At 47.8% G+C, this 25,804-nt stretch overlaps 1 protein-coding gene across 6 annotated transcripts in view; it reads right to left on the bottom strand.

The window, feature by feature from the left end:
* LOC124550851 (zinc finger protein 501-like) overlaps positions 1 to 25,804 on the bottom strand; it is a 252,982-nt gene that overhangs the window by 35,518 nt on the left and 191,660 nt on the right. For 4 of the 6 annotated variants that reach the window (XM_047125584.1, XM_047125583.1, XM_047125582.1 and 1 more), the window contains one exon: positions 15,939 to 16,073. The exons of the other annotated variants lie outside the window; for them this stretch is intronic. In XM_047125584.1, coding sequence (XP_046981540.1) covers positions 15,939 to 16,073 — 135 coding nt within the window. The remainder of the gene's footprint in view (positions 1 to 15,938; positions 16,074 to 25,804) is intronic. 6 annotated transcript variants of the gene reach the window in all.

Genomic DNA, 25,804 nt, shown 5'->3' with positions numbered 1-25,804 from the left:
GTTGCCGTGGGCAGTGGTAGTTCTGAAGTTGCCGTGGGCAGTGGTAGTTCTGAAGTTGCCGTGCGCAGTGGTAGTTCTGAAGTTGCCGTGCGCAGTGGTAGTTCTGAAGTTGCCGTGGGCAGTGGTAGTTCTGAAGTTGCCGTGGGCAGTGGTAGTTCTGAAGCTGCCGTGGGCAGTGGTAGTTCTGAAGTTGCCATGGGCAGTGGTAGTTCGGAGGTTGCCGTGGGCAGTCGTAGTTCTGAAGTTGCCGTGGGCAGTGGTAGTTCTGAAGCTGCCGTGGGCAGTGGTAGTTCTTAAGTTGCCGTGGGCAGTGGTAGTTCTGAAGTTGCCATGGGCAGTGGTAGTTCTGAAGCTGCCGTGGGCAGTGGTAGTTCTGAAGTTGCCGTGGGCAGTGGTAGTTCGGAGGTTGCCGTGGGCAGTGGTAGTTCTGAAGCTGCCGTGGGCAGTGGTAGTTCTGAAGTTCCCGTGGGCAGTGGTAGTTCGGAGGTTGCCGTGGGCAGTGGTAGTTCTGAAGTTGCCGTGGGCAGTGGTAGTTCTGAAGCTGCCGTGGGCAGTGGTAGTTCTGCAGTTGCCGTGGGCAGTGGTAGTTCTGAAGTTGCCGTGGGCATTGGTAGTTCTGAAGCTGCCGTGGGCAGTGGTAGTTCTGAAGTTGCCATGGGCAGTGGTAGTTCGGAGGTTGCCGTGGGCAGTCGTAGTTGAGAAGTTACCGTGGGCAGTGGTAGTTCTGAAGCTGCCGTGGGCAGTGGTAGTTCGGAGGTTGCCGTGGGCAGTGGTAGTTCTGAAGTTGCCGTGGGCAGTGGTAGTTCTAAAGTTGCCGTGGGCAGTGGTAGTTCTAAAGTTGCCATGGGCAGTGGTAGCTCGAAGGTTGCCGTGGGCAGTGGTAGTTCTGAAGTTGCCGTGGGCAGTGGTAGCTCTGAAGTTGCCGTGGGCAGTGGTAGCTCTGAAGTTGCCGTGGGCAGTGTTAGTTCTGAAGCTGCCGTGAGCAGTGGTAGTTCTGAATTTGCCGTGGGCAGTGGTAGTTCTGAAGTTGCCGTGGGCAGTGGTAGTTCTGAAGTTGCCGTGGGCAGTGGTAGTTCTGAAGCTGCCGTGGGCAGTGGTAGTTCTGAAGCTGCCGTGGGCAGTGGTAGTTCTGAAGTTGCCGTGGGCATTGGTAGTTCTGAAGCTGCCGTGGGCAGTGGTAGTTCTGAAATTGCCGTGGGCAGTGGTAGTTCGGAGGTTGCCGTGGGCAGTGGTAGTTCTGAAGCTGCCGTGGGCAGTGGTAGTTCTGAAGTTGCCGTGGGCAGTGGTAGTTCGGAGGTTGCCGTGGGCAGTGGTAGTTCTGAAGTTGCCGTGGGCAGTGGTAGTTCTGAAGCTGCCGTGGGCAGTGGTAGTTCTGAAGTTGCCGTGGGCAGTGGTAGTTCTGAAGTTGCCGTGGGCAGTGTTAGTTCTGAAGCTGCCGTGGGCAGTGGTAGTTCTGAAGCTGCCGTGGGCAGTGGTAGTTCTGAAGCTGCCGTGGGCAGTGGTAGTTCTGAATCTGCCGTGGGCAGTGGTAGTTCTGAAGCTGCCGTGGGCAGTGGTAGTTCGGAGGTTGCTGTGGGCAGTGGTAGTTCTGAAGTTGCCGTGGGCAGTGGTAGTTCTGAAGTTGCCGTGGGCAGTGGTAGTTCTGAAGTTGCCGTGCGCAGTGGTAGTTCTGAAGTTGCCGTGCGCAGTGGTAGTTCTGAAGTTGCCGTGGGCAGTGGTAGTTCTGAAGTTGCCGTGGGCAGTGGTAGTTCTGAAGCTGCCGTGGGCAGTGGTAGTTCTGAAGTTGCCATGGGCAGTGGTAGTTCGGAGGTTGCCGTGGGCAGTCGTAGTTCTGAAGTTGCCGTGGGCAGTGGTAGTTCTGAAGCTGCCGTGGGCAGTGGTAGTTCTTAAGTTGCCGTGGGCAGTGGTAGTTCTGAAGTTGCCATGGGCAGTGGTAGTTCTGAAGCTGCCGTGGGCAGTGGTAGTTCTGAAGTTGCCGTGGGCAGTGGTAGTTCGGAGGTTGCCGTGGGCAGTGGTAGTTCTGAAGCTGCCGTGGGCAGTGGTAGTTCTGAAGTTCCCGTGGGCAGTGGTAGTTCGGAGGTTGCCGTGGGCAGTGGTAGTTCTGAAGTTGCCGTGGGCAGTGGTAGTTCTGAAGCTGCCGTGGGCAGTGGTAGTTCTGCAGTTGCCGTGGGCAGTGGTAGTTCTGAAGTTGCCGTGGGCATTGGTAGTTCTGAAGCTGCCGTGGGCAGTGGTAGTTCTGAAGTTGCCATGGGCAGTGGTAGTTCGGAGGTTGCCGTGGGCAGTCGTAGTTGAGAAGTTACCGTGGGCAGTGGTAGTTCTGAAGCTGCCGTGGGCAGTGGTAGTTCGGAGGTTGCCGTGGGCAGTGGTAGTTCTGAAGTTGCCGTGGGCAGTGGTAGTTCTAAAGTTGCCGTGGGCAGTGGTAGTTCTAAAGTTGCCATGGGCAGTGGTAGCTCGAAGGTTGCCGTGGGCAGTGGTAGTTCTGAAGTTGCCGTGGGCAGTGGTAGCTCTGAAGTTGCCGTGGGCAGTGTTAGTTCTGAAGCTGCCGTGAGCAGTGGTAGTTCTGAATTTGCCGTGGGCAGTGGTAGTTCTGAAGTTGCCGTGGGCAGTGGTAGTTCTGAAGTTGCCGTGGGCAGTGGTAGTTCTGAAGCTGCCGTGGGCAGTGGTAGTTCTGAAGCTGCCGTGGGCAGTGGTAGTTCTGAAGCTGCCGTGGGCAGTGGTAGTTCGGAGGTTGCCGTGGGCAGTGGTAGTTCTGAAGTTGAGATGGGCAGTGGTAGTTCTGAAGTTGCCGTGGGCAGTGGTAGTTCTGAAGTTGCCGTGCGCAGTGGTAGTTCTGAAGTTGCCATGGGCAGTGGTAGTTCTGAAGTTGCCATGGGCAGTGGTAGTTCTGAAGCTGCCGTGGGCAGTGGTAGTTCTGAAGTTGCCATGGGCAGTGATAGTTCGGAGGTTACCGTGGGCAGTGGTAGTTCGGAGGTTACCGTGGGCAGTCGTAGTTCTGAAGTTGCCGTGGGCAGTGGTAGTTCTGAAGCTGCCATGGGCAGTGGTAGTTCTGAAGCTGCCGTGGGCAGTGGTAGTTCTGAAGTTGCCGTGGGCAGTGGTAGTTCTGAAGTTGCCGTGGGGAGTGGTAGTTCTGAAGCTGCCGTGGGCAGTGGTAGTTCTGAAGTTGCCGTGGGCAGTGGTAGTTCGGAGGTTGCCGTGGGCAGTGGTAGTTCTGAAGCTGCCGTGGGCAGTGGTAGTTCTGAAGTTCCCATGGGCAGTGGTAGTACGGAGGTTGCCGTGGGCAGTGGTAGTTCTGAAGTTGCCGTGGGCAGTGGTAGTTCTGAAGCTGCCGTGGGCAGTGGTAGTTCTGAAGTTGCCGTGGGCAGTGGTAGTTCTGAAGTTGCCGTGGGCAGTGGTAGTTCTGAAGCTGCCGTGGGCAGTGGTAGTTCTGAAGTTGCCATGGGCAGTGGTAGTTCGGAGGTTGCCGTGGGCAGTGGTAGTTCTGAAGTTGCCATGGGCAGTGGTAGTTCTGAAGCTGCCGTGGGCATTGATAGTTCTGAAGTTGCCATGGGCAGTGGTAGTTCTGAAGTTGCCATGGGCAGTGGTAGTTCTGAAGCTGCCGTGGGCAGTGGTAGTTCTGAAGTTGCCATGGGCAGTGGTAGTTCGGAGGTTGCCGTGGGCAGTGGTAGTTCTGAAGCTGCCGTGGGCAGTGGTAGTTCTGAAGTTGCCATGGGCAGTGGTAGTTCGGAGGTTGCCGTGGGCAGTGGTAGTTGTGAAGTTGCCATGGGCAGTGGTAGTTCTGAAGTTGCCGTGGGCAGTGGTAGTTCTGAAGTTGCCGTGGGCAGTGGTAGTTCTGAAGCTGCCGTGGGCAGTGGTAGTTCTGAAGCTGCCGTGGGCAGTGGTAGTTCGGAGGTTGCCGTGGGCAGTGGTAGTTCTGAAGTTGCCGTGGGCAGTGGTGGTACTGAAGTTGCCGTGGGCAGTGGTAGTTCTGAAGTTGCCGTGGGCAGTGGTAGTTCTGAAGTTGCCATGGGCAGTGGTAGTTCTGAAGCTGCCGTGGGCAGTGGTAGTTCTGCAGTTGCCATGGGCAGTCGTAGTTCGGAGGTTGCCGTGGGCAGTGGTAGTTCTGAAGTTGCCGTGGGCAGTGGTAGTTCTGAAGCTGCCGTGGGCAGTGGTAGTTCTGAAGTTGCTGTGGGCAGTGGTAGTTCGGAGGTTGCCGTGGGCAGTGGTAGTTCTGAAGTTGCCGTGGGCAGTGGTAATTCTGAAGTTGCCGTGGGCAGTGGTAGTTATGAAGCTGCCGTGGGCAGTGGTAGTTCTGAAGCTGCCGTGGGCAGTGGTAGTTCTGAAGTTGCCGTGGGCAGTGGCAGTTCGGAGGTTGCCGTGGGCAGTGGTAGTTCTGAAGCTGCCGTGGGCAGTGGTAGTTCTGAAGTTGCCGTGGGCAGTGGTAGTTCTGAAGCTGCCGTGGGCAGTGGTAGTTCTGAAGCTGCCGTGGGCAGTGGTAGTTCTGAAGCTGCCGTGGGCAGTGGTAGTTCTGAAGCTGCCGTGGGCAGTGGTAGTTCTGAAGTTGCTGTGGGCAGTGGTAGTTCGGAGGTTGCCGTGGGCAGTCGTAGTTGAGAAGTTACCATGGGCAGTAGTAGTTCTGAAGTTGTCGTGGGCAGTGGTAGTTCTGAAGCTGCCGTGGGCAGTGGTAGTTCTGAAGCTGCCGTGGGCAGTGGTAGTTCTGAAGTTGCCGTGGGCAGTGGTAGTTCTGAAGCTGCCGTGGGCAGTGGTAGTTCTGAAGCTGCCGTGGGCAGTGGTAGTTCGGAGGTTGCCGTGGGCAGTCGTAGTTGAGAAGTTACCGTGGGCAGTAGTAGTTCTGAAGTTGTCGTGGGCAGTCGTATATCAGAAGTTGCCGTGGGCAGTGGTAGTTCGGAGGTTGCCGTGGGCAGTGGTAGTTCTGAAGTTGCCGTGGGCAGTGGTAGTTCTGAAGCTGCCGTGGGCAGTGGTAGTTCTGAAGTTGCCGTGGGCAGAGGTAGTTCGGAGGTTGCCGTGGGCAGTGGTAGTTCTGAAGCTGCCGTGGGCCGTGGTAGTTCGGAGGTTGCCGTGGGCAGTGGTAGTTCGGAGTTTGCCGTGGGCAGTGGTAGTTCGGAGGTTGCCGTGGGCAGTGGTAGTTCGGAGGTTGCCGTGGGCAGTGGTAGTTCGGAGGTTGCCGTGGGCAGTCGTAGTTGAGAAGTTACCGTGGGCAGTAGTAGTTCTGAAGTTGTCGTGGGCAGTCGTATTTCAGAAGTTGCCGTGGGCAGTGGTAGTTCGGAGGTTGCCGTGGGCAGTGGTAGTTCTAAAGTTGCCGTGGGCAGTGGTAGTTCTGAAGCTGCCGTGGGCAGTGGTAGTTCTGAAGCTGCCGTGGGCAGTGGTAGTTCTGAAGCTGCCTTGGGCAGTGGTAGTTCGGAGGTTGCCGTGGGCAGTGGTAGTTCGGAGGTTGCCGTGGGCAGTGGTAGTTAGGAGGTTTCCGTGGGCAGTCGTAGTTGAGAAGTTACCGTGGGCAGTAGTAGTTCTGAAGTTGTCGTGGGCAGTCGTATTTCAGAAGTTGCCATGGGCAGTGGTAGTTCGGAGGTTGCCGTGGGCAGTGGTAGTTCTGAAGTTGCCGTGGGCAGTGGTAGTTCTGAAGCTGCCGTGGGCAGTGGTAGTTCTGAAGCTGCCGTGGGCAGTGGTAGTTCGGAGGTTGCCGTGGGCAGTGGTAGTTCGGAGGTTGCCGTAGGCAGTGGTAGTTCGGAGGTTGCCATGGGCAGTGGTAGTTCGGAGGTTGCCGTGGGCAGTCGTAGTTGAGAAGTTACCGTGGGCAGTAGTAGTTCTGAAGTTGTCGTGGGCAGTCGTATTTCAGAAGTTGCCGTGGGCAGTGGTAGTTCGGAGGTTGCCGTGGGCAGTGGTAGTTCTGAAGTTGCCGTGGGCAGTGGTAGTTCTGAAGCTGCCGTGGGCAGTGGTAGTTCTGAAGTTGCCGTGGGCAGTGGTAGTTCTGAAGTTGCCGTGGGCAGTGGTAGTTCTGAAGTTGCCGTGGGCAGTGGTAGTTCTGAAGTTGCCGTGGGCAGTGGTCGTTCTGAAGCTGCCGTGGGCAGTGGTAGTTCTGAAGCTGCCGTGGGCAGTGGTAGCTCGGAGGTTGCCGTGGGCAGTGGTAGTTCTGAAGTTGCCGTGGGCAGTGGTAGTTCTGAAGCTGCCGTGGGCAGTGGTAGTTCTGCAGTTGCCGTGGGCAGTGGTAGTTCTGCAGTTGCCGTGGGCAGTGGTAGTTCTGAAGTTGCCGTGGGCAGTGGTAGTTCTGAAGCTGCCGTGGACAGTGGTAGTTCTGAAGTTGCCGTGGGCAGTGGTAGTTCGGAGGTTGCCGTGGGCAGTGGTAGTTCTGAAGCTGCCGTGGGCAGTGGTAGTTCTGAAGTTGCCATGGGCAGTGGTAGTTCGGAGGTTGCCGTGGGCAGTGGTAGTTCTGAAGTTGCCGTGGGCAGTGGTAGTTCTGAAGCTGCCGTGGGCAGTGGTAGTTCTGAAGTTGCCGTGGGCAGTGGTAGTTCTGAAGTTGCCGTGGGCAGTGGTAGTTCTGAAGCTGCCGTGGGCAGTGGTAGTTCTGAAGCTGCCATGGGCAGTGGTAGTTCTGAAGTTGCCGTGGGCAGTGGTAGTTTTTAAGCTGCCGTGGGCAGTGGTAGTTCTGAAGTTGCCATGGGCAGTGGTAGTTCTGAAGCTGCCGTGGGCAGTGGTAGTTCTGAAGCTGCCGTGGGCAGTGGTAGTTCGGAGGTTGCCGTGGGCAGTGGTAGTTCGGAAGTTGCCATGGGCAGTGGTAGTTCTGAAGTTGCCGTGGGCAGTGGTAGTTCTGAAGTTGCCGTGGGCAGTGGTAGTTCTGAAGTTGCCGTGGGCAGTGGTAGTTCTGAAGTTGCCAGGGGCAGTGGTAGTTCTGAAGTTGCCACGGGCAGTGGTAGTTCTGAAGCTGCCGTGGGCAGTGGTAGTTCTGAAGTTGCCGTGGGCAGTGGTAGTTCTGAAGCTGCCGTGGGCAGTGGTAGTTCTGAAGTTGCCATGGGCAGTGGTAGTTCGGAGGTTGCCGTGGGCAGTGGTAGTTCTGAAGTTGCCATGGGCAGTGGTAGTTCTGAAGTTGCCGTGGGCAGTGGTAGTTCTGAAGTTGCCGTGGGCAGTGGTAGTTCGGAGGTTGCCGTGGGCAGTGGTAGTTCCGAAGTTGCCATGGGCAGTAGTAGTTCTGAAGTTGCCATGGGCAGTGGTAGTTCTGAAGCTGCCGTGGGCAGTGGTAGTTCTGAAGTTGCTGTGGGCAGTGGTAGTTCTGAAGTTGCCATGGGCAGTGGTAGTTCTGAAGTTGCCGTGGGCAGTGGTAGTTCTGAAGTTGCCATGGGCAGTGGTAGTTCTGAAGTTGCCGTGGGCATTGGTAGTTCTGAAGTTGCCATGGGCAGTGGTAGTTCTGAAGTTGCCATGGGCAGTGGTAGTTCTGAAGCTGCCGTGGGCAGTGGTAGTTCTGAAGCTGCCGTGGGCAGTGGTAGTTCTGAAGCTGCCGTGGGCAGTGGTAGTTCGGAGGTTGCCGTGGGCAGTGGTAGTTCGGAAGTTGCCATGGGCAGTGGTGGTTCTGAAGTTGCCGTGGGCAGTGGTAGTTCTGAAGTTGCCGTGGGCAGTGGTAGTTCTGAAGTTGCCTTGGGCAGTGGTAGTTCTGAAGCTGCCGTGGGCAGTGGTAGTTCTGAAGTTGCCATGCGCAGTGGTAGTTCGGAGGTTGCCGTGGGCAGTGGTAGTTCTGAAGTTGCCGTGGGCAGTGGTAGTTCTGAAGCTGCCGTGGGCAGTGGTAGTTCTGAAGTTGCCGTGGGCAGTGGTAGTTCTGAAGTTGCCATGGGCAGTGGTAGTTCTGAAGCTGCCGTGGGCAGTGGTAGTTCTGAAGCTGCCGTGGGCAGTGGTAGTTCTGAAGCTGCCGTGGGCAGTGGTAGTTCTGAAGTTGCCGTGGGCAGTGGTAGTTCTGAAGCTGCCGTGGGCAGTGGTAGTTCTGAAGCTGCCGTGGGCAGTGGTAGTTCTGAAGCTGCCGTGGGCAGTGGTAGTTCTGAAGCTGCCGTGGGCAGTGGTAGTTCTGAAGCTGCCGTGGGCAGTGGTAGTTCGGAGGTTGCCGAGGGCAGTGGTAGTTCGGAGGTTGCCGTGGGCAGTCGTAGTTGAGAAGTTACCGTGGGCAGTAGTAGTTCTGAAGTTGTCGTGGGCAGTCGTATTTCAGAAGTTGCCATGGGCAGTGGTAGTTCGGAGGTGTCCGTGGGCAGTGGTAGTTCTGAAGTTGCCGTGGGCAGTGGTAGTTCTGAAGCTGCCGTGGGCAGTGGTAGTTCTAAAACTGCCGTGGGCAGTGGTAGTTCGGAGGTTGCCGTGGGCAGTGGTAGTTCGGAGGTTGCCGTGGGCAGTCGTAGTTGAGAAGTTACCGTGGGCAGTAGTAGTTCTGAAGTTGTCATGGGCAGTCGTATTTCAGAAGTTGCCATGGGCAGTGGTAGTTCGGAGGTTGCCGTGGGCAGTGGTAGTTCGGAGGTTGCCGTGGGCAGTCGTAGTTGAGAAGTTACCGTGGGCAGTAGTAGTTCTGAAGCTGCCGTGGGCAGTGGTAGTTCTGAAGCTGCCGTGGGCAGTGGTAGTTCGGAGGTTGCTGTGGGCAGTGGTAGTTTGGAGGTTGCCGTGGGCAGTCGTAGTTGAGAAGTTACCGTGGGCAGTAGTAGTTCTGAAGTTGTCGTGGGCAGTCGTATTTCAGAAGTTGCCGTGGGCAGTGGTAGTTCGGAGGTTGCCGTGGGCAGTGGTAGTTCTGAAGTTGCTGTGGGCAGTGGTAGTTCTGAAGCTGCCGTGGGCAGTGGCAGTTCTGAAGTTGCCGTGGACAGTGGTAGTTCTGAAGTTGCCGTGGGCAGTGGTAGTTCTGAAGTTGCCGTGGGCAGTGGTAGTTCTGAAGCTGCCGTGGGCAGTGGTAGTTCTGAAGTTGCCATGGGCAGTGGTAGTTCTTAAGTTGCCATGGGCAGTGGTAGTTCTGAAGTTGCCGTGGGCAGTGGTAGTTCTGAAGTTGCCGTGGGCAGTGGTAGTTCTGAAGTTGCCGTGGGCAGTGGTAGTTCTGAAGTTGCCATGGGCAGTGGTAGTTCTGAAGCTGCAGTGGGCAGTGGTAGTTCTGAAGCTGCCGTGGGCAGTGGTAGTTCGGAGGTTGCCGAGGGCAGTGGTAGTTCGGAGGTTGCCGTGGGCAGTCGTAGTTGAGAAGTTACCGTGGGCAGTAGTAGTTCTGAAGTTGTCGTGGGCAGTCGTATTTCAGAAGTTGCCATGGGCAGTGGTAGTTCGGAGGTGTCCGTGGGCAGTGGTAGTTCTGAAGTTGCCGTGGGCAGTGGTAGTTCTGAAGCTGCCGTGGGCAGTGGTAGTTCTAAAACTGCCGTGGGCAGTGGTAGTTCGGAGGTTGCCGTGGGCAGTGGTAGTTCGGAGGTTGCCGTGGGCAGTCGTAGTTGAGAAGTTACCGTGGGCAGTAGTAGTTCTGAAGTTGTCATGGGCAGTCGTATTTCAGAAGTTGCCATGGGCAGTGGTAGTTCGGAGGTTGCCGTGGGCAGTGGTAGTTCGGAGGTTGCCGTGGGCAGTCGTAGTTGAGAAGTTACCGTGGGCAGTAGTAGTTCTGAAGCTGCCGTGGGCAGTGGTAGTTCTGAAGCTGCCGTGGGCAGTGGTAGTTCGGAGGTTGCTGTGGGCAGTGGTAGTTTGGAGGTTGCCGTGGGCAGTCGTAGTTGAGAAGTTACCGTGGGCAGTAGTAGTTCTGAAGTTGTCGTGGGCAGTCGTATTTCAGAAGTTGCCGTGGGCAGTGGTAGTTCGGAGGTTGCCGTGGGCAGTGGTAGTTCTGAAGTTGCTGTGGGCAGTGGTAGTTCTGAAGCTGCCGTGGGCAGTGGCAGTTCTGAAGTTGCCGTGGACAGTGGTAGTTCTGAAGTTGCCGTGGGCAGTGGTAGTTCTGAAGTTGCCGTGGGCAGTGGTAGTTCTGAAGCTGCCGTGGGCAGTGGTAGTTCTGAAGTTGCCATGGGCAGTGGTAGTTCTGAAGCTGCCATGGGCAGTGGTAGTTCTGAAGTTGCCGTGGGCAGTGGTAGTTCTGAAGTTGCCGTGGGCAGTGGTAGTTCTGAAGTTGCCATGGGCAGTGGTAGTTCTGAAGCTGCAGTGGGCAGTGGTAGTTCTGAAGTTGCCATGGGCAGTGGTAGTTCGGAGGTTGCCGTGGGCAGTGGTAGTTCTGAAGCTGCCGTGGGCAGTGGTAGTTCTGAAGTTGCCATGGGCAGTGGTAGTTCTGAAGCTGCTGTGGGCAGTGGTAGTTCTGAAGTTGCCATGGGCAGTGGTAGTTCTGAAGCTGCCGTGTGCAGTGGTAGTTCTGAAGTTGCCGTGGGCAGTGGTAGTTCTGAAGTTGCCATGGGCAGTGGTAGTTCGGAGGTTGCCGTGGGCAGTGGTAGTTCTGAAGTTGCCGTGGGCAGTGGTAGTTCTGAAGCTGCCGTGGGCAGTGGTAGTTCTGAAGCTGCCGTGGGCAGTGGTAGTTCTGAAGTTGCCATGGGCAGTGGTAGTTCGGAGGTTGCCGTGGGCAGTGGTAGTTCTGAAGCTGCTGTCGGCAGTGGTAGTTCTGAAGTTGCCATGGGCAGTGGTAGTTCGGAGGTTGCCGTGGGCAGTGGTAGTTCGGAGGTTGCCGTGGGCAGTGGTAGTTCTTAAGTTGCCGTGGGCAGTGGTAGTTTGGAGGTTGCCGTGGGCAGTCGTAGTTGAGAAGTTACAGTGGGCAGTAGTAGTTCTGAAGTTGCCGTGACTAGTTGTCAGCATGTCGTGTGCAGTTGTTCTGATGGGCTAGACAGCCGATGCTGTTCGATTGGGGATGTTGTAAGGATCAGAGTGTATTTTTCGTCAATATATATGAAGGTAAAAAAAATAATTTAATTTCAAATTTCTTAACTAACAATGTGTCTTGGACACAGGTTCAGTCAACAAAGCATCTGGCTTGTGTTCATGTATTAGAGTGTAATTCTGGTTTCTATGTGCAACTATAGTATTTCTGTTTTCTTTAATTACTTCAGTGTAAATGGTGCTTAAAATACCTTGTCTTATTGAGGAAGAACCGTGCCAGATGTGTACGTTGAATCACACTTCCACACACAGAACAGTTACACTTGTGCTTTGTTGCTTCGTAGTTTTTGTTTCGTAGCTTTTATAGTTGCTGGGGGCTTAATTAATTAATTGTGTTAACGGAAATTTCCTTTCATTCTTTGTTGTTATTCTATGCAGTCAGATTGCGTACTAATACTACTCAGGGCCAACCGGTTACGAGACTTCGTAACCGGACATACAGCTACTAAAACTAAAAATATTTGCATTATATTTAATTAAGCCCCCATGCAACATGTATCCTGGCCACAAGGGGTGCAACGTCAAACTGACATGTGGGCTTATACTGGCAAGTCCTTTGTAAACACGATTAGATTTTATGATCGCTAATATAATGGCCACTCGTGCCATAGAATTCAGCAATGAACAAGGAGAGGAGAAGAATCAAAGTGAATCTCTCCTCAACCATGTTATTAACAACGTAACCATAGGACTTTTTATATTTGGATATTCATAATGCAGGTAGGAATACGGTTCAAGAAACGACAACACCAATAAAGGTGATGTTGGAGTCAATCTACGAGATTAAGCGTACAAGGAACATGACATCACTTACGCAATACACCGACAGTTGGTCAGACAAAGACTGACCATACCAGATCTTGGCTGAGAAGTGATGGCTGATGAGTGAAAGCAAAAGATGCGAAACTCATTGAAAAACTAACCGCTAATCAGTGACTGGTGCAATAAAAGCTAAGGTTAAAATGGACATGGGTACGAAAAAAAAATACGAAAAAGAAGACTGAAGAGAATTTAATGAACAAAATAATTAAAACAGTTTGGAAGGCTTACGTGTATGAAGTCGGGACAATAATCTTATAGAAGTTCAGAAAATTGCTCTTAAAATTGTTTTACTAATTGCTCCAAAAGCAAAATCGTTGGATTGATAGTGCATCATAATAATAATGGATGGGATATTACCTCTCGTTTCAATATTAGCTGCATTATCAGCACTTGGAGGTTTATCTGGGGGTAGAGTGGAGACAGCTGAAGCTCTTAAATATGCAAAAGCTGCTCAAAAACAGTCAGCTTAGATGCAAGGAAGTTATCATACTATGGAAGCAATAGCACTTTGTGAACGGAAAGAACTGGATTAAGAATCGACAGGAGAAACGGGTTTGGTCTACGTTTGACTGAAAAAGGTTCTCCTTACGCACTCTTCCAACAAGAGCATTTATTAATTTTGACTTTGATTATTATGGTCAAAAATTGAAAAAAAAATCACATTTTCTGTGGGTGTTTGTGAGAGAAAATTTATCCAAAACTCCCAAAAGATATGAGAATATCGGAAATATAACGGAAAGTGAACCTGGTCCACATTGATTATCGTACAAGAAGAAAGGTAAAGCTGCGTAGTACTTCGATAGCTTCAACAGTTTACCACCTCCTCCAGAAATAGTGAGGTACTCCAAAAACTATACAGCTACGTATGACTGGAATATGATTCAATCACTTAAAAGACATAGGTGCAGCCACCTTTGTTTAAAGTTTCTGGACTTTAGATAACATACTGACAGTATCACAATGGATGCCATCCAACATCTTTAACGTTAAGTCTATCAGAAAAAGTCAAAACTTCTGTCCTTAACGCCACGTCATATTTGTGTCATCAAACATGCGAAATATCCTTACTCAGCCTAATCTGTCTACAGTCCCAAACAAAATTTTACGCTGAGAAACAATTCTGCACAGAGTTACAATTAAACGTTGCACTTATGAACGCCCTTCTTCAGGGAGACAGAATCATAAAATGCCAAGAATTACTAGAAACACGATGTGGAGAAAAACTCGGTGTAAAACTGAACATCAGTTGCAATAAAACTCTCAGATACATGAGATGAGGAATAATGTATATGCTGATTTTATGCTGGATAATAATATAGAGTCCGTTTTAGGTTTTGAGAGAAATGTGATTGATAAATAAGCCTTAATGACAGCAGAAAACGAGTACATTCTCAGGAAGTTAATTCCTATGTGTTGACTGTAAATCTGTTTCTGCAAACGTTAACGTCACTTCTTTCACACAATGCCATCTAGGTACACGATTGCGTGATCACCAAACCCGCCCACTGACATGCCAATCATGGTAAGGTACGTTTCAATTGCAGATCAAGAGGGAAATCTTGTTGATTTTGATGACGAAATAGCTGCTCCGTTGCACTTACGGTAACGTAATAGGCGTTGTACATAGGCAGCTCGTTGCGTCTGAATAGAAGAAGATCAAGCAAGCGAAAATGTGTTAACTCCTTGCAATCGACAAATATCATTACCACCACTAGAGTAGACAGCGCTATAAATGCTATCATCATTCTCTGTAAACTCTTGTTTGAGACTGTGGTGAGTGAAGAAGAAGATTCTGATGAGTTACATACTGTATGTGACCACTAGTTTTCGCTCTGAATATCATAATTCCACACAGATCGTAATTTAAAATGAAAACACGCACCTACTGTCTTGTGGGAGTCATCTGAATATTGAAGGAAGACTTTTCGATGAAACAGGAACACAGAAAGCTGCTGACATTGACTTAAATAAAACCTGTGCGTTTCAGTTCTTTTCAGCGACTCAGCATCGTTAGAATGACTAAATTATTGATCACGTGCGCAATTCAGGAACTGCAAGTGAGGCAATCACATTGCAGAATGCTGGTGGAAAGAGAGATGAAGTAAATGAATTTGTTGCTAATGATGGAAGTTTCATGTTCTGCATCCCATTCAGTATGGCACTTGAGTTCGCAGAAAATTACAGGAAGATTATTTTCAACACTCGTCATGAACTTGTCCTGATTGGCAATAGGCAAGCCACTGATTGTATCACCTCAGATAAAACGGATACCAATTAGAAAATTGTGTTCGAAAAACTGTACTGGGAAATACCACATGTACGAGTGTCCACGAAAGAGTAAAAATGATGTGAGTCTGGCATTCCGTCACTGGGATTTAAGTAAATGCATTGCAACAAAAATTAGTTCATGGACAAGGCCCAATGCAGCACTCTAAACAGTAAGATATCCCATTTTAGATTTTCAGTCAAACAGTGATCCGATTTCTAATGGCTGCGGAATATTCGATGAAATAAACATAAAACAGTAGAAGCTATATCTGAATTCGTCGACATATCTTTTAAAAAAATTATTCAGTCGATTTAACACAACGAATTCTGCCCAAGCGTATGAAAAGTACTGCAGTTTTCAATCGCCGTGCGGTGGTCTAGCGGTTCTGGCGCTGCAGTCCGGAACCGCGGGACTGCTACGGTCGCAGGTTCGAATCCTGCCTCGGGCATGGGTGTGTGTTATGTCCTTAGGTTAGTTAGGTTTAAGTAGTTCTAAGTTCTAGGGGACTTATGACCTAAGATGTTGAGTCCCATAGTGCTCAGAGTCATTTTTTTTTCAATCGCCGTAATGTAAAGGGAGAGAGAGAGAGAGAGAGAGAGAGAGAGAGAGAGAGAGAGAGAGAGATGGAGGAATTCTATCTTGAACCACACAGAATTTCGTAAGTTCCCAACACATTTCATCGACTGTTCGTATCAATATGATGAAAGACTGATATCATCTGTCACTAATATGAGAATTGTTATGCAAACAAAATCACCATTCCCAAAAGATACAGTAGCATAATGTGTGGTTATTTACGATTCTGTTACAACAATGATGCCTTGAGCAGACGTACCAATATACCGGAAATTTAATGCGATAAGAAAAATTTTACATACGGAGCATAGTACACACTCATACACTGAAGACCCACAGAAATTGGTGCACCTGCCTAATATCGTATAGGGTCCCCACGAGCACGCACAAGTGCCGCAGCACGACATGGCATGTACTTTACTAGTGTCTGAAGTATTGCTGGAGGGAAGTGACACCATGAATCCTGCACGGCTGTCCATAAATCCATAAGCTACGTTTACACTGAGGGATTTGTCGCGGAGATCTGTACCCGGCACAAGTCGCGGAGAAAAGTATCTCGGCACATGTATATCGCGACTTAGACCAGGCACAAGTAGCCAGGCAGAGCTTTCTCACTGGCGACATCTAGCGAGTCAGTTTCACGGAACATGGCGTCTGACGCAGACCGTTTATCTCTGTGAATCTAATTGTAAAACGGGAGAATAAAAATTGGAGAAAGAAACGTAGATGGTGGTTGCGTCATTTTCTCAATAAACGGTGTAGTCATGGAGCTTACAGTTCAGTGATGAGTGACCTAACAGTTCAAGACGTACAGGGTTTCAAAAATTTTGTTCGTACGTCTACGACGGACTTTGAAGTATTAATAAATATGACTGCCCAATACTACACATTGAAGAACACAAATTTTCGAGATGCTTTAACTCCTGCTGAACAACTTGCCGTTACATTACGCTTTTTAGTTACTGGGGATTCATATAGCTCGTTGATGTACATGCACAGGATTTCCAAATCCAAAATCAGTCAAATAATACCAAAAGTGTGTCAATATGTAATAAAGGCACTTCAAAGAGAAATTAAGGTAGGAACTGTTATCTTTATTTATCTTTTATTTAAAAATAGACTTAAAATTTAAAATGAAAAAGCTATTACTACTTGACAACTTCAGCTATCTTCTGAAAAAAATATATACATTTTCGGACTGGCCCTCAAAGTTCAATTCAATTACTTGTACACTCAAATTCTTCTAGCTCTTCCGCTTTTGCTTCGAAGATCAAATATTGTATCTTCTTTTGTAAAATTGTTAAACGTTTATTGTTCTGTATTTCTCTCACTTGACATTCAACGTATTTTGAAAACGACGTGAACTTGTCGTCCTTTTTCCCTAAAATGTGCTGGCTAGTGCGCTTGAGCACCTCGTATGCAGCATCATCTGTTGTGTTTTGATTACCGTTGATAATTTTGGCCTTCTTCCGCGGTTGACTTGAAGGCTCTATTGTGTACTTGAGGTACTCTGTTGTTCTCTGCAGGTCCTCTGTTCCTCTTCCAGCGTCGTGTCCTCTTCACTTCTCTCTTCCGATGTCCACTAAAAAAAAAGGAAAAACATTCTTCAGATTTTTTGTTTCTTTTTTTTCAGGGACCGAATTCTGAAGCACAATGGAAGCAAATTGCACGAGAATTTGAGATTTGCTGGAACTTTCCTCACTGCATAGGGGCTTTTGATGGTAAACGCGTATAAATAGTTAATCCTGCACATGCTGGAAGCATTAGTAGATGCCGACTACCACTTTCTTTATGCAGATGTGGGAGTACAAGGACGTATATCAGATGGAGGTGTATTTAATCGTACAAGCTCCAACAAAGCCCATCAATCAGGTGCGCTGCATGTACCAGGGTCGAAATCTGTGTCTGGAACAACACTGTCTACACCCTACGTAATTTTTGCTGACGATGTCTTTGCATTACAACAACACGTCATGAAGCCCTTCCCAGGGAGTCATAACAAAGGCAGCAAAGAAAGAATATATAATTACAGGCTCAGTAGAGCCCGTCGAGTTGCAGAAAAAGCCTTCGGCATATTACCATCAGTCTTTCGTGTTCTACGAAAACCGATTCACCTCGATCCCCAGAAAGCAAGAACTGTAACTTTGTGCTGCATTTATCTCGACAATTTCATAAGAAGAAATCGAGAAGCTCGCATAATTTATTCGCCGCCAGGCAGTTTCAGTTATGAAAATATAGAACGAGGGACCATAGAACCTGTGAGATGCAGAGACCACCAGCCACTCACATCGCTACCAAGAACGGGTAGAAATGTGGGGAGTTTGGTGGCCAGCGGAAATGTTTAAATTCAGAAGAGTGGTCCTGGAGCCACTCTGTAGCATTTCTGGACGTGTGGGGTGTCGCATTGTCCTGCTGGAATTGCCCAAGTCTGTCAGAATTCACAATGGACATGAATGGATGCGGATGATCAGACAGGAAGCTTACATACATGTCACCTGTCAGAGTCGTATCTAGACGTACCAGAGGCATCATATGACTCCAACTGCACACGCCCCACGCCATTACAGAGCTTCCACCAGCTTGAACAGTGTCCATGGATTCATGACATTGTCTCCATACCCGTACACGTCCATCTGCTCGACACACTTTGAAACGAGACTCGTCCAACCAGGCAACATGTTTTCAGTCATCAACAGTCCAATGTCAGCGTTGATGGGCCCGGGCGAGGCGTAAAGCTTTGTGTCGTGCAGTCGCCGAGGGTACACAAGTGGTCCTTTGGCTCCGAAAGCCCGTATCGATGATGCTCCGTTGAATGGTTCGCACGTGACACTTGTTGATGACCCAGCACTGAAATCTGCAGGCCGGCCGCGGTGGCCGAGCGGTTCTAGGCGCTCAGTCCGGAGCCGCGCGACTGCTACGGTCACAGGTTCGAATCCTGCCTCGGGCATGGATGTGTGTTATGTCCTTAGGTTAGTTAGGTTTAAGTAGTTCTAAGTTCTAGGGGACTGATGACCATGGATGTTAAGTCCCATAGTGCTCAGAGCCATTTGAACCATTTTTTGAAATCTGCAGCAATTTGCGAAAGCATTGCACTTCTGCCACGTTGAACGATTCTCTTCAGTCGTCGTTGGTCCCGTTCTTGCAGGATCTTTTTCCGGCTGCAGCGATGTCGGAGATTTGATGTTTACAGATTCCTGATATTCACGGTACACTCATGAAATGGTCGTAACCGAAAATCTCCACTTCATCGCTACCTCAGAGGTGCTGTGTCCCAACGCTAGAGCGGTGACTATGACACCACGTTCAAACCCACTTAAATCTTGATAACCTGCCGTTGTAGCAGGAGTAACCGATCTGAGAACTTCGCCACACACTTGTTGTCTTGTATTACATATCTCTGTATTTGAATACGCATGCGTCTACCACTTGCTTTGGCGCTTCAGAGTACATACTTGTATTATGGCAGTTGAGATAGTGTAGGAAGCGTCCAAGGTGCGGTTTTCCTTCCCAGGCTCTAAAGAGGAATGCGGCGATAGAAAAACATGCTGGCAAGGCACTTCTCGCAGTTTGTAGATCGCGGACGCAACTGGGAGCTGTATATGAGTTGCAACTTGACTCTCGTTTCAGTTATCTTCTCACGGCATTTGTGCACGTATTGCAGGAGGTAGACATCTTACTCAAATTATGGGAGACCTTAAGAATGAGCATGAACAGTCACGTCCGCAAGAAACTTCTCTTTTTTTATGTTTTTGACCATCTTCAGACCTGGCGGTGAAAGGAACAAGCGCTATGTCTCCACGAACGCTGCTAACTGTTTGAGCAGTGGAGACAGCGCCTGCTGCTTTCACTGCCACAGTCTACCGTCATGCTGGCAGGTCTGAAGACGGTCAAAAACTAGCCGAAACCGGTAACCTCATAAAAAAGAGAAGTTTCCTGCGGTTGTGGCTGTGCATGCTCATTACTAAGTAAAAAACCGCCGTTCTCCAAGAGACATATTCTCAAAAATTACTAAGGGAAAACTTTCTCAAGCAAAGGAATGGACTTGGATTTTTACCTTTTTTGTAGTATGTGTGTGATTGCTCGTTGCAATATCTTCTTTTCCAGCAACGTGTAAACCGTCCTCTTTGACTGCCAAAGATTCCGCACCAAAGAAAATCAATCTGTTCCAGAAGAACTGGCTTTTCAGATGTTGAGTGGTGCTCCAAGCAGTGAAGTTGCTTCTGGAGACTTCAGTCTGCAGTGCACAATGCGCTGCGAGCCGCGTACAGCTTCAGCACAATGGTTAATTGAACACCACCGCCATCACAGTACTGCCTCAGCTTTTGTGTCGCTGGAGGCAACACTGGACACTTTACGCTCAGTTCCACTATCGGAGTCGTGTGTCTTTGTGAATGGTCTGGAGAAACTGAAGTGTGTTACGGACTTGGTGCCACTATATGATGTGCAAAATATAGAGGACACGGGCTGCTCGCCAGTTCCTGCGCCGCGAATGAAAATGTGTGTTGACAAATACGGCACAGTGATTGCTAAATTAAATGTACGACTTTCACTTGCGAGATTTGCTATTTGACATCAATGAGAGGAATGAACCTTGTCGTAGGTCAATGATAGGATTGTAATGTTTCTTACAGTAAAATTAATATCTACTTTATTTTTGTTCGTTTGGTTTTTCCCCCTTCACCCCTGCAAGTTGTTGCACAGCGCGAGTCAGCTGCCCCTACCGCTGTCATTTGATGCAACCCCCAATGTTATAACTGGCCTTTAACAATCGAGAGCGAGGTTTTCATATTCTCTCACTTGCCACTTGCGAACTATTAGTCCTACAGAAAAATGAGCAGAAACCTTTTTGTAGGAAATTTAAAGTAGTTAAATTTTGTGTTAGGATATGTTTTCGCTGGAGGCCACGGATTTCAAGTAACTCAAATTAAACGTACAAAAGTGACCTTCAAAATTCCACTCCACACTCACCCCACACCAGTCAGCATTTCTCATATGTCGTTCGTGGCACTACTCCTACCACTGTACAAAAATTTCTGACTACACGAACTATTTCCAATATTCGACCCTTTTTGTTTCTATTGATTGGGCTGTTAAGCCACCAGCATAATACGCTGCTTCATCAACATTAATAATTTAAACATGCCCTTGAGGGTTATTATTTAGCGTATGGATAATACAGACATATCATTACCTATCATATGTACATACTGACACACAAGAAACTTAAGTTTGTCTTTACAACTGAATATCCAGTCCTTCAATCCAGCGCACTGCATCTGGAGTTGCTAGCAGGAAGTCCTCTTTGGCGCCGTGATAGGCTCGAATCCTGCATTCAGTGACAATGTGGTGGACAGTCTGGTATGGAGCCCTGCAGTCACAGGCTGGATCAGGCAGCTTCTTCCACTTAAAGAGGGCATCCCTGCATCGCCCATGGCCGGTACGGCTTCTGTTGAGGGTAGTCCAGGTCTTGCGTGGTAGGCGAATCCACTTGGAAGTTTAGCACCTGAGAAGATGTTATGCAGGTGCACGTCTGTCACTGCTTCCCACCGACCTTTCCATTCCTCAAGAGGTTTTAAATTCTTAGCAACCATGTCGGCAGCATCGCGCAGAGTTGGATGGCGTGATTTCAGTCTCTTGCGATTTAAAAGTGGCAGGTCGCTATGCACGGGTAGGTTAGAATTCCTGGGGATCTTGTAGAATTCTCTCATAAGGGCAGTACGTCTGCGTAGATCAGGAGGCATTATACCGGTTAACAGTGGAAGCCAATAAACTGGAGTAGATCTGATTGCGCCAGGTATTATGCGCATTGTCGTATTCAGCTGGGTATCAACAAGCCTTGTATGATGACTGTTCGTCCAAACAGGTGCACAATACTCAGCACTTGAGTACACCAAACCCAGAGCTGAAGATCGCAGGGTATTGCTGAAGATCCCCAGATAGTTCCGCATAGCTTATGGAGGATGTTGTTTCGAGTCCTCAGCTTTTGAGCTGAGTTAAGAAGGTCTTGTTTGAAGCATAGTGTACGATCCAGGATGACACCAAGATATTTTGGGTTCCAATTATGAAACTTACTTCCAGTTTTACGTTAGCCAACCGCTTATTTAGATGGAAGCAACACACGTCTGTTTTACTCACACTGGGTTGGAGTCTCCAGATTTTGAAGTAATTATCTAATGCAGACAGGTCAATGGCTAGAATCTCTTCTGTTGTCTTCATTTGAGGGTATTTTACGATGATTCCTGGTCCTCAGAACGAACGGCATTGAAGGCACGTAATATGATTTACCCATGTCTCTATTATCGACGTGAAATGTCCTGTATGCGATGACGTCACGGCTGTTAAAACTTTCAAGCGCCGCAACTTTGTCGACTTTTGGTCCACGGACGAGGGCTACTGTTACCCATCCGTTACCTTGCTGCAGGGTATCATTATTGGTAATGGTGAAGTTAAGAACTCCACCACAGAACACTGATGGACCATGAAGGATGACTTGCGCACCTACGTAGTTCGAGGTATTAATAGCAGTATTGTCTATCGCTTTATACACTGTAGGGCGGGTAGGCGTCATTCTCCTATAATACCGTGGCATCTTAAATGTTACGCTGAAACCAATTACTTTGAGAACTTGACCCAAACTTAACCCTTACAAGCATAGTACTTTCGTCGTCAGAAGGCCTCAGAAATATTTGTTTTATTCATGCTGTTAAAATTCACAAAATATTTAGGTAAAATTTTTACAAACATCAATTTCACAATTTGTAAGTTCTCGGCTAAGATGATGGTATAATAAGGCCAGTCAACGAAGACCAAAGAAGGTCACCTGTGAGAAATAATTCGTAGAGCAACAAATATTTTTACACTGGTGAGTGGGAGTGCCATGAACAACATACTAGAAACCCCGGCTGGAGGGGAAGCGTGGGGGTGGGGGTGGGGGTCCATTTGAAGGGTCATTTTTGTAAGGTCATTGTTGTGAGGTCATTTTTGTACTTTTTTTGTTGTTGAGAAACTCGAAAACTACAGCCATCAGCGAAAACATATCCCAGTGCAAATTTTCAATACATTTAATTTTCTACAGCAAGTTTCTGTTCATTTCTTCTGAAGGACTAACATTTGTGTGTATCGAATGAAACAATATGAAGATCTCACATGTGGTTTGTGAAGGGCAGCTATAACTCTGCGGGTTCCATAAAACGAAAGCATCAGGAGCTGCTGAATCACCCCGTATATATAAACATTTTAATGTTAATGAATCATTCTGATAAGATCCTGCTCTTGTTGTTGACATTTTAATCGACAAGCAAGATTAAATAGCTAATGAACTACATCGCTTAGCGTAAAAAATTTATCCCAGGAGAGTGGTTATCACGAAAATAACTGATGACCTTCATCAGGCTGATTTCGATGACCTGATTGCGTATTCCAAACACAGTCATGCTATACATATTTATTAATAGTAACTAATGTTTACTCCAAATATACATGGGGCGCTGGTCTAAAAGCTAAAAGTCGGATTGACGATGGAGACGCGCTTAGAAAAGTATGCACAAGTAGTAGTAGGATTTCAAGCTATTTACAAACAAACTTAGATCAGGAATTTTATAATACTCGTGCCAAGAAGCTAATGCAAAGACAAAATTAATCATTACTCACCGTTCTCTACCTTGAAAGCTTCAGCTGTGAGGCAATTTAATAGAACTCTTAAAGGTACGACGTTTAAAAGTTTCACTGCTCAAGGTTCTTTCAAATGGATTAATACGGTGCAAGATCTAGTAAGTCAATACAACCACACAAAACATGGAACAATTAATATAAGACCCGAATAAAATCATGATGACAAATACAGGAAACGCTAAATTCAGACTCGGCAATTTTGTTAAAATTAGCAAACATACAACAATTTTCGAGAAAGGGCTCACTCCCAACTAATCTACTAACATATTCAAAATTCTAGACGTTCGGAAAACAAATCCAAGAATATACCTGGCGGACTATTACACCGCCCAGTAACACTGATGTGACCACAACCAACGTTCGATGTCAACTTGCAATAATCTGTCACAGAAGGCACGTTGCAGCACTAGCAATCGAGGATTACATAGTTTGTCGGGAGTGGGGAGAAAGGGGGGGGGGGGGGGGGGGGTGCGTAAGGTGTCGGAAAACAAAGGAGTCATTGCCGTAATGCGGGGATGGAATGATTTTATCTCACGTCCAGAAGGGCACCATCATCGGTTTTCGGGCCAGGGGTGGAAGAATTTCCAAAATGGCTAAATTTGGAAACTGTTCGCATGCCTCTGTGGTTAAAGTATGTCATGCATCACAAAATGGAAGTATCCAAAACCGGTGCTGACGCAACTGTGGTGCACCATGAGCTATACAGGGTGTAAATTTTAAGTTGACAAACCAGAATAACTCGAAAAATAAGCTTCACACGGAAAAATGTGTAGAATCCAAAGTTGATTATTTTCGAGGGGGACATCTTCTGGTGCTAAAATTAGCCCGCCACCCCAGCCCCCTGGGGGTGGGGCGGAAGGCAACTTTAAAAATTTCAAATGGGAACCCGCATTTTTTATTGCAGAATCAAATTCTACATAAAAAACTACGTACATTTTGTCTTAAACATTTGTTTTGATTACTTGGTAGTTGGAGCCGTAATTCAAGAAAATCCATGTTTTCATTTCTGCGTGAAAAATGGTTACGGATAAATAAAAACTGCTTATTTACTTCGTAAATTTTGATTCGCTATATGTGGGTCACCATTTGTAAAAATCTAATTCATCTCTCTCAAACCCCGCTCCATGGGGAGAGAGGGAGAGTTTTAGTTTTAGCGAATCAAAATTTACGAAGTAAATAAGTATTTTTTATTTATCCGTAACTATTTTCCACGCAAAAATGAGAACATGGATTTTCTTGAATTACAGCGTCAACAACCACGAATCAAAACAAATGTTTAAGACAAAATGTACGTAGTTCTTATGTAGAATCTGATTCTGCAATAAAAAAAATGGGGGTTCCCATTTGAAATTTTAAAGTTAACCCCCCCCCCCCGGGGGCCTGGTGGAGGGCTAATTTTAGCACCAGCAGATGTCCCCCCGAAAATAATCAACTTTGGATTCTACACATTTTTTTCGTGTGATGCTTATTTTTCGAGTTATTCTGGTTTGTCGACTTAAAATTTACACTCTGTAGGTGACAGAGGTGAACGACAGCTGCAGAGGTGTGTACAGGCAAACAGACGTGGAGCTGTTCCGAGACTGCCCGCCCAGTTGAACCAATGGACTACCAACAGTGTTTCCTCAACGGACCATTCAGCGAACGTGAAGGAAGTGGCTTATAAAGTGCTTATTCGACCGATTCTCGAGTATTGTTCATCTGTCTGGGATCCCTATGAGATAGGACTGATAGAATTGATAGAGAAGATCCGACGAAAGGCGGCGCGCTTCGTCACGGGATGGTTTGATCGGCACGAGAGCGAAGGCCAGGCGCAAATTGAGACGCGTATAGCGCGTGTGGCGCGACGCAGCGCAGCGCGCGTTTTTGTAACATCACAGGTTCAAGTGGGACGCGCAAACTGCGACGCGACTGGGACGCGACACGCGCCTGCGCCAGGTCGCGCGGCGTTGTGGTTGAGGCACAGTTTCTCGCGCCGCGCGTAGCGCTTGCCTCGCTAGCAGCGTGGGCAATTTGAGGCGGGGAGCGGAAAAGTAGGCCGGCCATATGCTCACATCGGAACGGCGCATATCAGCAGTGGTGGTATTGCCAATACGATAAATTTTGCCTTACTGTGTACTGAATTTTATTGCCTTTTGGTAGTGTTTCGTTTTTCCCCATACAAAAACGCGCCAGCTTTCTTGCACGTTATACTTTTCTGTTATTTATATCTGCATAATTTTGTTTTGTTTTTCTTCTGTCAAGAAAAATGTATACTTCAGTAACTGATCAGCCATTGGCCGCTGGAATTGCACCACATGCCTCCGCGATGTTTTCAGATCGCAAGAAGGGACAGAGGGTTGAATAAGGAAGCAAGGAATATTATAAAATCGTGTGATTAAGAATCAAGGCAGGGAAGTAAGGCAAGGTTATATTCTCGCAGCCTAGTAAACTAGCGTATCTGTACGATCTGTTACAAAAATTTTGAAAGGGATAGTCTCCACACGTGTGATCTCTTTGTGCTTGTGGTAATAAGAGTCCAAGATCTGAAGTATAGAAGTTTCACTGTGATTACTCTGATATGGATGTAATAATGTAATACGACACAGTGTAGTACAAGCATGTGAACAACATATTTCTACTGCAAGCTAGAAACAGTCGAAAAGCAGTCACAAATAATGTTTTAATTGGTTCGCCGTGATGAGAAAAAGCATTTCAATTGTTACATGGACATTATCAGCATTAATAAACTAATTATACAACAACAGGCTACACAAATGAAGAAAATGGTCGGTATTATTACGAAAGTAGGAATATCCAAAAAGAGTGTTATGATTAGATATATTTAATTTGTTGAAATGTGCTGCTGACAAAGGCAGATCTACTTTCATGGCAATGTTTTTCCAACTCCACCTCACAAGGCACACATGGCTAGCTTGTGCATTCCTGTCGGGCGCATTATCCTTCGCTGCTGACAATACACTGACCATTGTGTTGTGCGACAGACCAATTGTTCATTTTTCTCAATAACATCTATTTTATTCGCGATCACGCATTGTCAGTTTGGCAAGCCCTAGGTGAGTAAACAGTATTTGGCATCTGCCTATCATTCCGCCTGAAGGAACGCTCGTCATTATTTTAATACTGCTGAGATCAAGAGAAGGAATAAAATCCTTTGGTAAATTTCCATTCCAGTCGCTCAGTGTTAAAAATACGATGGGTTACGGGGATTCCACCAAAATTCCAACAGAATTGGCAATCTGTTTTTGTGTGAGTTGTTAACCTTTTCTCATTCGAAGCAGCATCAACATTTATGAGTAAAGGCCACATTTCTCTTGGTGACTGGTTTAATTGTACTTCCTTTGTCACAATGTAATTTGCCAAACTCATCTCACAGCAGCTATTGAGACAGAATTCCGAAACGGGGGGCCTCATTAAACAAGTAATTGGCAATCACAGAGTTCAATAGCTTACGAAAAACCTCATAGTATCGGTCTCCGGTAGCATAAAAGAAGAAATTTCATGTTTATTTTCATATTAGGAAGCTCTTGTTTCGCTAGCTGTCGATAACTCTTAAAAAATTACAGTCACTGGAGTGAAATAAATAAAAAAAGAAGTATAAGCACTGATATATCGCCATAGATAAGAAAGTTCCGTGTGTTTAAT

The sequence above is a fragment of the Schistocerca americana genome, chromosome 9 (genome assembly GCF_021461395.2).
Source record: "Schistocerca americana isolate TAMUIC-IGC-003095 chromosome 9, iqSchAmer2.1, whole genome shotgun sequence".
Lineage (NCBI taxonomy): Eukaryota > Metazoa > Arthropoda > Insecta > Orthoptera > Acrididae > Schistocerca > Schistocerca americana.
This window is presented reverse-complemented; position numbering and strand designations above follow the sequence as displayed.